The sequence below is a fragment of the Haemaphysalis longicornis genome, unplaced genomic scaffold (genome assembly GCF_048455015.1).
Source record: "Haemaphysalis longicornis isolate Haplotype H1 unplaced genomic scaffold, Haemaphysalis longicornis Haplotype H1 scaffold_5, whole genome shotgun sequence".
NCBI classification, from domain to species: Eukaryota; Metazoa; Arthropoda; class Arachnida; order Ixodida; family Ixodidae; genus Haemaphysalis; species Haemaphysalis longicornis.
This window is the reverse complement of record NW_027526385.1, coordinates 45,403,270-45,417,005: the sequence shown is the minus strand read 5'-3', so window position 1 is coordinate 45,417,005 and position 13,736 is coordinate 45,403,270. Positions and strand designations below refer to the sequence as shown.

The 13,736-nt window shown below is 48.6% G+C and overlaps 1 protein-coding gene across 1 annotated transcript; it reads left to right on the top strand.

Annotated features, from left to right (window-relative positions):
* The first annotated feature begins 1,157 nt into the window (after positions 1–1,157).
* On the top strand, positions 1,158–12,742 carry LOC144139669 (UDP-GlcNAc:betaGal beta-1,3-N-acetylglucosaminyltransferase 8-like). Its single transcript, XM_077671960.1, has 3 exons — positions 1,158–1,423; positions 9,573–10,086; positions 12,713–12,742. The coding sequence occupies exons 1-3, from the start codon at positions 1,158–1,160 to the stop codon at positions 12,740–12,742; spliced, it is 810 nt and encodes a 269-aa protein (XP_077528086.1).
* Positions 12,743–13,736: the final 994 nt, after the last annotated feature.

The window sequence follows — 13,736 nt, the reverse complement described above, 5'->3', positions numbered from 1 at the left end:
CTCGATTCCCCTGCTCTACAAAATTTTTATTCGGTGGGGGGGAGGGGATGGAAGAGGCAAGTAGCTGTAAATTTCCCCATCAACATGACTGTTTTTGTGTGACGAAACCGTACGCCCCAACCACATTCGACTTTGATATAGGCTCTCAACAAGACTATCAGCCATTTTGAATAACTGAACAACACAACTGGAAACTTTGTAGGACGTCCTGCTAAGTACGACGTCCTCCGGAAGTGCCGCATTTATAATTTCAGGGAAATCTTGCTTTGGTCTTTTTCTTTTCGTGTTTCGTTTTTTTTTACTTTTTCATATTTTATATTCCGGGATACAAAAATGTTTGAGTGACGTCATATCCGTCACGGAAGTGACGCCAGTACAACGACGCAAGCGGCCTGTAAAGGATGCACCCCTGCACAGAGGGTCTTCTTGCGGGGAAGCAACCTTTAGAACCAAAGAATACGTTATACTAGGGTTATTCGTTTTTGGGTTTTATATATCAAGACGAAAGTGTTTTATGCCGGGATTTTATGCCGGGATACACCAAGATTTCACTGCCGTCACATTCGTCACGGAAATGACGCCAGCGCACCTTTGCCGAAGTGACCCGCCCGAAGGACGAAGTGGCCCGAAGGACGTCGCTCGCCAAGAACACCCACAAGACATCCGCCGACCCGCAAATCATGCTCAGCTGCAGATTTCGCTGCACATTTCGCTTTCGTGTTTTACCGATTCCTATGACAGAGGAATGAACCATAATTTTTATGTTCTCCCTTTATACCCTGCGTACGCCAGTGTTTGGACGCACCCGGGCATGTTGCCGTTTGTGGCGAGAGGCACCTCTGATATATGACACGCCATGAGGATTGATTGCGCGGAACGACGGCACAGAGAGGAGACAACAGGACGTCGTCGTTCCGCGCAATCCTCATGGCGTTTCAAGTATCAGACCAACTAGCCCGTCAACAAATCTAGCTGAACCTCTGATATAGGCGCAACTTGTTGCAAGACATGCACGTTTTAGAGTTCTCCGTAGCCTTACTCCTAACGGTAGCTCACTGCATAATCTGCGCCTCTGTCTACTACCTATTTCCTCCCACCACCGCAGTGCTTGGCTGAGGGTGTGCCGCCGCCTCAGCGGTCGATCTCCGTTCGCCCTAATGCTCGTGTCCTTCCTGACCGTCCTCACGCCGAGTCTCCTGGTTATCCAACTCACACGCGCCTCGGTCCCTCAGCACTTTCCGACGCACCTGTGCCAGCGCCAGGCCAACCAGCCAGCCATCGAGGTGGTCCTGGCGGTGAAGACGTCACCCGCCAACTTCGCCGAGCGCCAGGCCATCCGCCATTCCATGGCCAGTCCTCCGGCTCTTGCCGTTTTGCCCTGGCGTGTCGTCTTCTACATGGGATACGCCCGGGACATGGCAAAGTCAGTTCCAGTCTACTTCGCCGCCCGGCTGTTACAGACGATAGTCTTTCTTGAGCTAGGTAAACGTGAAAATTTTGGTCTGTCGATCGGTACGTCTGTCCTTCGATTCAGCCACCAGGAAAAGTTAAAAGAAATTCTTGAACAAGATGTTATATAGTATAAAAAATTGCTGCGTATCTGCTCGTTTCGTTGCAAATGTCGACAGAAGACGATAGTCGACTGGCGCCCCTGGCAAGTAAATGTATCCCTCCTCTTTCCCGCTCACCTCTCATGCTGTTCCTCTCCCGTCTCGCTCCTTCCAAGATAACACGCTAGAAGTTTGCTCAACTCAATTTAAATTTACTGAGTTCCGCTTCTCCAAGTCGGGTGCCTCAATGCCAGCGCTACCGTACGGCGGAGACGCGCGTGAATCGAGGCGCCCGACTACAACGTTTAGAGAACCACGTTGCCCTACTTTTCAAGCGGAACGCAGAATGACAGGTGGAACATTTCGTAGCTGTTGCCGTTTGATTTTAACACGAAAGTGTTTTATTTCGGGATTCACAAAGAATTCACTGACGTCATATCCGTCACGGAAATGACACCAGTACAATAAAGGATGCACCCGTGTACACAGGGCCTTCTTGCGAGGAAGCAACCTTTATAATTAAAGAGTACGTTATTTAGGGTTGTTCCTTTCGGGTTTTATATTTTAACACGAAAGTGTTTTATGCCGGAATGCACCAAGATTTCACTGACGTCATATGCATAACGGAAATGACACCAGTACACCTTTGCCGAAGCGACCCGCCAACAGGACGTCGCTCGCTAAGCACACCCACAAGACAGCCGCCGACCCACAAATCATGCTCAGCTGCAGATTTCGCGGCACATTTCACTTTTGTGTTTTACCGATTCCTACGACAGAGGAATCAACCACAGTTTTTTTTAGAATTCCGCCAGGTAGCTCAGGCAACAGCAGGCGACGGTTTTCTGCAGTTGATGTATTTTATTTGCTATCGTAAAAAGCAAGCACTCGTAATTTTTTAATAAAGGAAAACTGCAAATATTACTCCTGTATTGATTTTCTGCCTTATACTTGCGTAATGTCTTGTTCTTGTTCAACAATGTTGACAAGTATGAACATTAAAAACGGACCTAGACGTTCAGAAAACAGTTCCATTGTCCTTGAAGAAGAAAGTGTATGACAGCTGCATCTTACCGGTACTCACCTACGGGGCAGAAACTTGGAGGCTCACTAAGAGGGTTCAACTTAAATTGAGAACGCCTCAGCGGGCAATGGAGCGGAAAATGATAGGTGTAACATTAAGGGACAAGAAGAGAGAGGAGTGGGTCAGGGAGCAAACGCGTGTTAAGGACATACTAGTAGAAATTAAGAAGAAGAAATGGACGTGGGCCGGGCATGTAATGCGAAGGCAAGGTAACCGTTGGTCGTTAAGGGTAACAGAGTGGATCCCTAGAGAAGGCAAGCGTTGCAGGGGGCGACAGAAAATTAGATGGGCAGATGAGATCAAGAGGTTTGCAGGGATAAATTGGTCACAGTTGGCACAGGACCGCGGTAATTGGAGAAATATGGGAGAGGCCTTTGCCCTGCAGTGGGCGTAGACAGGCTGGTGATGATGCTGATGATGATGATGATGATGATGATGACAGACGTTCAGATTTGGCTGTGAGTATATAAGGCTATTGCGCAGTATGTGCTCAGTTTGGCCGGCTGGCTGAATCGAGTGACAGACAGACAGACAGACATACAGACAGACCAAAATTTCTGCGTTGAAGTAGCCCAAGAAAGAATATATCGTGTTTAAAATTTCCAAACTACTGAATGAGGTAGCGTACTTCACGCACGCAAATATTGCTTATAAAAAGAAAACATTGGGCCGTTTTTGAGGCAAAACATAAATGCGTAACAGACACTAACAGTGTTCTTTTATTTAAAAAAGAATATGTGGAAGTAATATTATTGTGAAAGGAAACAAAAAAAGCGTTAGAAACAATATTGTAACCCGGAAAGTAAAAAAAAAAAATCTCGCGGTCAAGTCTGGAGCTTGCGGCTCGACCTCCAAGCGAAACAGTAAATAATGGCCCCAACAGATGCCCCGCCAGCATTGCGAACACGGGAAAATTGAATTGGATTCAGTAAATATCTGCTGCGTTTATGGCATGAGTGCCGAGACAGGAGGGAAAGAGCATAAGAGCAGGGGCGGGGGAGAGCGCAGAGGCAGTGGTGGTGGTGGTGGTGGTGGTAGAAACTTCGTTCATCCAAAGCTTTATATACTCGGGAACAAGTTAGGAACGGCAATAGCTCATGCACGGTATCACTCCGCCTAAGCGACGGACCCGTATTTCAAAGGGCGCGCGCGTTTCGAAAGGAGGTTGCTATGATTGCGTGATGTCGCCTGCTTATTCTCACGTAGTTTGTCGTCACTGCAGTAGTTTATAAGCATATTAAGTCCACAAAATCCGAGAAACGGCTCGGGCCATGTTCGAAATATTCACATTAATGCACTACTTGCGCCGCGCGGAGTAACATCCGGCTGCGGTGCACGGTGCAAGGGGCAACTTCCGTTGCCGTTCTTAAGTTGTAACCGAGTATAGAAAGCGGCCCAGGTTTGAGCACCGGCACACTACAGTCCCCTAATCGACGACCAGGAGGCCGCGGGCCCTTGCGGCGAGTTCGGCCAGCTGGATTACACATGCACTCGTGGGTCGGACTCCGTCGGAGTTGAGCAGCGTAGCCTGCCATTGCTCTAGTGTGAGAAGGGGCAGGGACAGAGTAGGATGGAGGGGGGTTCGGAGGAGCACGCGCCCACTATGAGGTGGAGGGAAGCGAAAGCCGCGCCGCGCCATGTGCACGTGTGGCAGTATCGCGTGAGAAGTGGAGGTGGCACAATGCGGGATGCGGGAAGGTGTTCGTCTGCAGTAGACGCCACTGAACAGACTGCCTGCGTTAAGGTGGGAGCGAGGAAGGGGAAGTGTGTCCGACTAAGGCGGTAGTGCTGCGTAATGTCCCGATAGGTGACCAGGCGATCCCTCCCTCCCGCCCGAGGTGGAGAGGCAGCATCCGAGGCATCCCGGCAGCAGAAGATCTCGGGCTACCTCGTTAGCCAGCTCGATCGTTACCCAGAAGGGACGCATGGGCCGGTGTCTATATCAGGCGTGGACAATGTGCAGGCGGAGTCGGTGCTGTCTGCAGGATGCGTGCGGGGATGGGGGATACACGACCCGTCGCAAAGTTCCGAAGAGCCGTCTGCGAGTCGGAGATTATTGCGGTGGCCGTGGTCGCTGTAAGGGTCAGGGCAATGGCAACTTCTTCACCAACTTCAGGGTGAGGCGTGGAGACCGAGCACGAAGCAACAGAGGCTCCTCGGGAGTTGACCACTACGGCGACGCAGGCTGCACGGTCGGGATATTCCGCTGAGTCAACGTACAGGGTAGTGGGGTGCGAAGCGTGTGCCTTGTGTAAGGCCTTGGCCCGGGCAAGGCGGCGTTCTTGATGGAAGGCAGGGTTTATATGGCAGGGGCTGCAGACGACTATCTTCTTTCAACATTTGCAGCTAAGCGTGCAGATTATGCGCCTTTTTTTAAAAAAAAAACTGACACCGAACCCAGTCACTATTCTCTTTATAGCGCTCAAAGGCAGCTTGGCGCGTAGAAACAGGTGCACCACCACAACATCCAAAAATGAACACGCACAGCGCCCGACATTTCTGAGAACGTGGTTCTTCTATAAAGCAAAACAAGGTAAACCATGTAACCAAGGAAATTTAACTCCAAGGAAATGAGGTGGTATGTCGCGCAGCAGTTAGTCTAGAAGACTACATGGGAATCGCATAGTGGGCTCTCATCTGGACCCATTTCACCTCCGCTGAGCCATCCGAACTGGCTTCGAAACAACGGGACATTGCCCGCTGAAAACTATCGGTTGGTATGTGCGACAGTTTTTGTGTTTATGGTTTTCCCCAACAAAATTGTTTGATGTAAAACTGCGCGCTGTCAAAGAAAACAGCACTCGCGTGGAAGCCGTGTCCCTTTGCCGAAACATTTCGATAATGGAGTAGTTACTCGTAACAATACTCCTTTGTGTGCTCCAGACTGTTCATCCGTAGTTGTTGGTTAGATATTACGCAAGGCAGTTTTATAGCTGGGACTGTCACAGCACGCAAAATGTTTACACATTGGATTTGATGCAACCAGTAATGTTCACCAGACCATCTTTCGTTCTCACGCCACCCTAATCAACAAAGATGCCAATTTAGATACTATCACAAACGCGTACTTTTAGCACAATGCTGTTTTCAAAAGAAACTAGTTGCCGACCACAGCGTCCCCTCCTTCGGGAATTATCTTACGAATAAAAGCGATAAAATAAAAAGATTAATGGAATTAATATTAAGTCAGTGCCCAATGTGCACCATTCTTACCCCTTGCCCCATCACTGTGTTCGATTAAAGGAATCAAGGGAAGTCAATGCCCAAGTGCACCATTCTTACCTTTTGCCCCATCACTGTGTTCGATTAAAGGAATCAAGGGAAGTCAATGCCCCATGTGCACCATTCTTACCCCTTGCCCCATCACAGTGTTCAATTAAAGGAATCAAGGGAAGTCAATGCCCAATGTGCACCATTCTTACCCCTTGCCCCATGATCCATCACTGTGTTCAATTAAAGGAATTGAGGGAAGTCAATGCCCAATGTGCACCATTTTTACCCCTTGCCCCATCACTGTGTTCAATTAAAGGAATCAAGGGAAGTCAATGCCCAATGTGCACCATTCTTACCCCTTCCCCATCACAGTGTTCTATTAAAGGAATCAAGGGAAGTCAATGCCCAATGTGCACCATTCTTACCCCTTGCCCCATCACAGTGTTCTATTAAAGGAATCAAGGGAAGTCGCCCAATGTGCACCATTCTTACCCCTTGCCCCATCACATTGTTCGAATAAAGAAATCAAGGGAAGTCAATGCCCAATGTGCACCATTCTTACCCCTTGCCCCATCACAGTGTTCTATTAAAGGAATCAAGGGAAGTCAATGCCCAATGTGCACCATTCTTATCCCTTGCCCCATCACAGTGTTCTATTAAAGGAATCAAGGGAAGTCAATGCCCAATGTGCACCATTCTTACCCCTTGCCCCATCACAGTGTTCTATTAAAGGAATCAAGGGAAATCAATGCCCAATGTTCACCATTCTTACCCCTTGCCCCATCACAGTGTTCGATTAAAGAAATCAAGGGAAGTCAATGCCCAATGTGCACCATTCTTACCCCTTGCCCCATCACATTGTTCGATTAAAGAAATCAAGGGAAGTCAATGCCCAATGTGCACCATTCTTACCCCTTGCCCCATCACAGTGTTCTATTAAAGGAATCAAGGGAAGTCAATGCCCAATGTGCACCATTCTTACCCCTTGCCCCATCACAGTGTTCTATTAAAGGAATCAAGGGAAGTCAATGCCCAATGTGCACCATTCTTACCCCTTGCCCCATCACAGTGTTCTATTAAAGGAATCAAGGGAAGTCAATGCCCAATGTGCACCATTCTTACCCCTTGCCCCATCACAGTGTTCTATTAAAGGAATCAAGGGAAATCAATGCCCAATGTTCACCATTCTTACCCCTTGCCCCATCACAGTGTTCGATTAAAGAAATCAAGGGAAGTCAATGCCCAATGTGCACCATTCTTACCCCTTGCCCCATCACAGTGTTCGATTAAAGAAATCAAGGGAAGTCAATGCCCAATGTGCACCATTCTTACCCCTTGCCCCATCACAGTGTTCTATTAAAGGAATAAAGGGAAGTCAATGCCCAATGTGCACCATTCTTACCCCTTGCCCCATCACAGTGTTCTATTAAAGTAATCAAGGGAAGTCAATGCCCAATGTGCACCATTCTTACCCCTTGCCCCATCACAATGTTCTATTAAAGGAATCAAGGGAAGTCAATGTCCAATGTGCACCATTCTTACCCCTTGCCCCATCACAGTGTTCTATTAAAGGAATCAAGAGAAGTCAATGCCCAATGTGCACCATTCTTACCCCTTGCCCCATCACAGTGTTCGATTAAAGAAATCAAGGGAAGTCAATGCCCAATGTGCACCATTCTTACCCCTTGCCCCATCACAGTGTTCTATTAAAAGAATCAAGGGAAGTCAATGCCCAATGTGCACCATTCTTACCCCTTGCCCCATCACAGTGTTCTATTAAAGGAATCAAGGGAAGTCAATGCCCAATGTGCACCATTCTTACCCCTTGCCCCATCACAGTGTTAGATTAAAGAAATCAAGAGAAGTCAATGCCCAATGTGCACCATTCTTACCCTTGCCCCATCACAGTGTTCTATTAAAGGAATCAAGAGAAGTCAATGCCCAATGTGCACCATTCTTACCCCTTGCCCCATCACAGTGTTCGATTAAAGGAATCAAGGGAAGTCAATGTCCAATGTGCACCATTCTTACCCCTTGCCCCATCACAGTGTTCTATTAAAGGAATCAAGAGAAGTCAATGCCCAATGTGCACCATTCTTACCCCTTGCCCCATCACAGTGTTCGATTAAAGAAATCAAGGGAAGTCAATGCCCAATGTGCACCATTCTTACCCCTTGCCCCATCACAGTGTTCTATTAAAAGAATCAAGGGAAGTCAATGCCCAATGTGCACCATTCTTACCCCTTGCCCCATCACAGTGTTCTATTAAAGGAATCAAGGGAAGTCAATGCCCAATGTGCTCCATTCTTACCCCTTGCCCCATCACAGTGTTCTATTAAAGAAATCAAGAGAAGTCAATGCCCAATGTGCACCATTCTTACCCCTTGCCCCATCACAGTGTTCTATTAAAGGAATCAAGGGAAGTCAATGTCCAATGTGCACCATTCTTACCCTTTGCCCCATCACAGTGTTCTATTAAAGGAATCAAGAGAAGTCAATGCCCAATGTGCACCATTCTTACCCCTTGCCCCATCACAGTGTTCGATTAAAGAAATCAAGGGAAGTCAATGCCCAATGTGAACCATTCTTACCCCTTGCCCCATCACAGTGTTCTATTAAAAGAATCAAGGGAAGTCAATGCCCAATGTGCACCATTCTTACCCCTTGCCCCATCACAGTGTTCTATTAAAGGAATCAAGGGAAGTCGCCCAATGTGCACCATTCTTACCCCTTGCCCCATCACATTGTTCGAATAAAGAAATCAAGGGAAGTCAATGCCCAATGTGCACCATTCTTACCCCTTGCCCCATCACAGTGTTCTATTAAAGGAATCAAGGGAAGTCAATGCCCAATGTGCACCATTCTTATCCCTTGCCCCATCACAGTGTTCTATTAAAGGAATCAAGGGAAGTCAATGCCCAATGTGCACCATTCTTACCCCTTGCCCCATCACAGTGTTCTATTAAAGGAATCAAGAGAAGTCAATGCCCAATGTGCACCATTCTTACCCCTTGCCCCATCACAGTGTTCTATTAAAGGAATCAAGGGAAGTCAATGCCCAATGTGCACCATTCTTACCCCTTGCCCCATCACAGTGTTCTATTAAAGGAATCAAGAGAAGTCAATGCCCAATGTGCACCATTCTTACCCCTTGCCCCATCACAGTGTTCGATTAAAGAAATCAAGGGAAGTCAATGCCCAATGTGCACCATTCTTACCCCTTGCCCCATCACAGTGTTCTATTAAAAGAATCAAGGGAAGTCAATGCCCAATGTGCACCATTCTTACCCCTTGCCCCATCACAGTGTTCTATTAAAGGAATCAAGGGAAGTCAATGCCCAATGTGCACCATTCTTACCCCTTGCCCCATCACAATGTTCTATTAAAGGAATCAAGGGAAGTCAATGTCCAATGTGCACCATTCTTACCCCTTGCCCCATCACAGTGTTCTATTAAAGGAATCAAGAGAAGTCAATGCCCAATGTTCACCATTCTTACCCCTTGCCCCATCACAGTGTTCGATTAAAGAAATCAAGGGAAGTCAATGCCCAATGTGCACCATTCTTACCCCTTGCCCCATCACAGTGTTCTATTAAAAGAATCAAGGGAAGTCAATGCCCAATGTGCACCATTCTTACCCCTTGCCCCATCACAGTGTTCTATTAAAGGAATCAAGGGAAGTCAATGCCCAATGTGCACCATTCTTATCCCTTGCCCAATCACAGTGTTCGATCACTTGTCTCAACCTCGCGCCGCAGGTCACGCTTCCTCCGGTGGGAAGTTTCCAATAAGGGCGACTTGATTATCGCCCCTCACGAAGACCACGCGCAAAACACGGTGAAGGTCTTAATGCACACCATCCGATGGGTGCACGAGCGGTGTGAGCCCGAGCTGCGCTACTTCGTCCACACCAACGACTCCACCATGGTGGACCTGGTGGCGGCGCACGAGTTCCTCCGCAACGTGACCGAGGGAGCGCGTTGCTTTTACTGCGCCCCCGTCAGCAATGTTCCCGTGGACCGAAACGTGAGCAGTCCGACTTACGTGTCGAAGACGCTGTTCCCGGACCAGTACTTCCCGACCTTCTGCGAGGGCGACGCCATCATTGTCCCCGCCAAGAAACTCAGGCCGCTCGTGCTGGCATCCGAGGCCATCGCGCAGTTCCCCCTCCTGGGCCCATACATAACCGGACATCTGCCGGTGCTGGCTGGAATCGTCCACAACGACCTTTCCGCAAAGGTTGGTCTTGGTAGGGCGCACCAAAGGGGCCATAAAGACAAAAGTCGTTTGTTTTACTAACCAGACTGCTTTCTCCAGATCGATTATCTGGGGTTGTCGGTCGAACATCATAGGGGTAACTCCGAAAGTGGATTTAGTTCGTGCGAAAAAAAATGCGGCCGTGCTGTGCAGAGGAAATCTACTCTGCTTTCTCAGACAACTTGGTACTTCAAAGAAAAAAAATAAAGCCGTTCTACTAAATGTGAAAGCTGTCATAAGTGCAGAGCAGTGCTTCGCAGTAATGGGCCGCAGCGCCGTAATCCGCTCACTGCTGCCACCCAATGCATTTCAAATTTCCCACCTTCGCATTGCTCGCGCGCCCCCTGCCTGAAATTGCGCAGGCGGGAGTTATGTTCTTTTTGCGCTTGCTTTAATTTCGTATGCTGGAGCCTTTTTGCTGCATTTCGAACGCGCCATTTTTTTCTTGCGCGGCTGGAGACTTTCTGCGTCATTTCGAACGTTCCATTTCTTTCTTGCGTGGCCGCTTTTTTCGCTTACTATCGTAAAAACCAACCCAACGAGCGTTCCCAACCAAATGAACGCGGGGGCTGCCGGTTATATACACAGATTTTGCCTGAAATGTACCTGCAGTTTTCTTTGCTCTAAACGGGGGGATGTAGGACAAGCGCCAGCGCTTCACGAGGTTTGAACGGAATTACGACTATTCAAACCGCGCGGTTTTCGAAGCCTCAGCGTGACTCCCTGACGCCGGAACAGAAGGCTCCATTCGGGTCCGTTATCTCGCTGCGCCGCCTTATTCCGGCAGTCGCATCAACCGTTAGCGAGCTAAGACGACAAGTGTAGTCCATAAAGTGCTTTGCACCTAAAATTACTTCATGTCGGAGGTTCGAACCTGGGAGCATTGCTTATCCGTATGCCAGTCGGTTCTCTGCAGTGCCAAGTAATCTAGAAAGGTCGGCGACTTCCTCTGTACGGGTCGTTCCCCGCAGTTACTGTCTCTCGCGTGTTCTGCTACCATGTCACAATATCGCAGCAATGTCGAAGAAATCGGGACTCCCGTGACACCCTTTTGGGAGTCACGGGGGAGTGTATATTGCTTATTCGATCTGCAGTGTGTTTCGAGCACATGGCCAATAGCTCAGCAAAGGCGTTTCCGGTCAGCTGGAACCGGAGCCCTTGTGATGAAATGCGTTGAAAAAATTAGCGGTGGCTTAGCTCGGCTATGCCAGGATATACGTAGCGTGAGCTAAGCTTCAGCTGGTTATTCTTAGCTTTCCTGGCTGTCTAGGATTAGCTTGATTATCATGCTTACTGCTGCTTCAATGACACACACATGGTACACGCATCATGTGACACATGTATATTTATCAAGCGGCTCAGGCGCAGCGTCACCAATCGCCCCAAAGCTATAATCTGGTCCCACTGGCGCACGCCGATGTTGATGCGACGCACGAGCCATCGGTTACACACCCGGCCACCTTTTGCATGATCATCAAGTGGACCGGGCCGCCACGTGCGGAATGGAGGTCGGTGAAGACGCTGGGCGCGTGGGGTGTGTGAGAGACGCAGGGCAGCGAGCAACGGTCTGTGCGCTGTGTGACGTCGCTGCTCATCGCGCATGCGCAGCACGGCTCTCTGAAGCCACGTGAAACCGCTCAACCTTAAAGGAGCCATGAAGACAAAATACAAGTTGGGTTTATTAGAAAGACTGCTCAGTCCCAATAACAATGATACCAATATCATCGCAATCTTCGAACAATTAACGGATATATTAAACAAAACGTGTGAAGCAGTCGCGATCCCTTAGCCAATTTCCCGCAACTTTTCTATGACGTCACGGAACCTTGTTTGTGCGATTGGCGGCCGCCTAACTGACCTGTCGCGACGACACATGACTGGACGTCTGTAATGGGGCCTCTAGTTTCATTTGACCGCATCACTTGAATGCTAACGTGCAGTTAACGCACTGAAAATTATATTTTATTGTTGGCCCGTATGACGTCATTCTTGCTCATAACACGTCACTGTGGCGCAAAATTTGAAAAATTTTAAATACTTCTTGCTTTTTTTAGTTAAAAAAACATCTTTTGTGGCTCTAATGGACCTGAGTGAGATACTGAATCCTAGTTCTTTCAAATTAAACTAAGTTGTATTTTCTCTTCATGGCTCCTTTAAGGCCAGTGTAGGTCACGCTACGAAATGCTCATAGCGTCGGACAACACGTGCGTTTGTGCTCAAGGACTGAACCACATGCATTCTCTCTCTCTCTCTAGATATACGATCTTGGACAACCACCACGGTTGAACTGCAGGGCTCCTGAGCGCCCCATTTTCCTAACCAACGTGAACGTGATTGCCCAGTGGAAGCTGCTGTGGCTTGAAAGCCTTATCTGCTATCGCAATCAAACCGACTACGCGGCCCAGACCTCAGAGAGAATAGTGGAAAACATAAAAATAAATCTCCTCACATGAAATCGAGATAAGGTACCGTTGCGTTAGCGTCGCCCACCTGCAACAAAAACCTTCCTTTGTTACTTGTTTATTTTTCTTTTTTTGAATGCAGAGCATTTCTTTAACTCACGATGTCACCCGTTCTTGGCGTCCGAAGTTGTCCGCATTGCTCGCAGGTGCGCCCTGTCGGCGCGATCGTGGCGTGATAAAAGCGGTTGTCTATGGGTTGTCGGCGAGGCTGGAACGCGCTCATCGCCGCGCTATCTCGTCAGCCCCGCTCCTCCTCGCCTACTCTCCGCTTGCATCGCGCGCTCTCTCCGCGGTCGGTTCGCGCCCAACAGGTGGGGGCGCGCGCGTCGCGGGATCAACAACATCTGTGGTGTGATCGTGACGTCAGCATCGCGCGCGCGTGCCGAGATCGTGGCGTGATAAAGGCGGCTGTCGCCGAGGCTGGAACGCACTCATCGCCGCGCTCTCTCGTCAGCAGTTGCCACAAGTGCAACAACATTAACGTAACGCAAACTACTTAACGTCGTGAGCCCCCGGAAATGCTCTGCATTTGATCGTGCCCCTCGCGAGGGCGATGTTTCTTCCATCAGGAAAACGGCTACCGCTGACGGGAATCGAACCCGCGTCCTCGGGCACAGCATTTCTTCCACCCCTCGTCTTGTCATCATTCACTCAGTTAGGACGGTGACGCTGCTGAGCACAGAAACGGCCGCCAAAGGGCTGCGCCCTAAAATAACAGCTTTTTTTTTGCATTTGACTCGTGTTACTCTAATACAGTTCAACAATGTTTCCCGCGTATTGCTGCAACAAGAACACCTCGCGCATTTGAAGGCAATGATTTTTAGGAATGGAGGACTGTGACAGATGCGGTCTTAGGGTTTATAAACTCTGGTTTGTTGTGCGTTTTGCGGAAGAGTCCTTTCGGTAGTTCAGACCTGTGCGGACGAAAGTGGCTGAAACTGCCCTATGTGCTGCTTTAACCAATGTCGCACGTGCATACAGCGTGCGTTTATGAAGATTTTGATGTTTTTTAGTGCCGTGTTACGTTTTATTTGCTCCGCAGGCGCTGTGGTTTGTTATCTAAACTTATTCTTGGTAACCTGACTGCCCCACATTTTTTGCTAGTGTGGCTTGCATTAAAAGCTTTTTAATCATTATTGTTCATCCTGTTGTTCTTTTTCTCGCGATCCA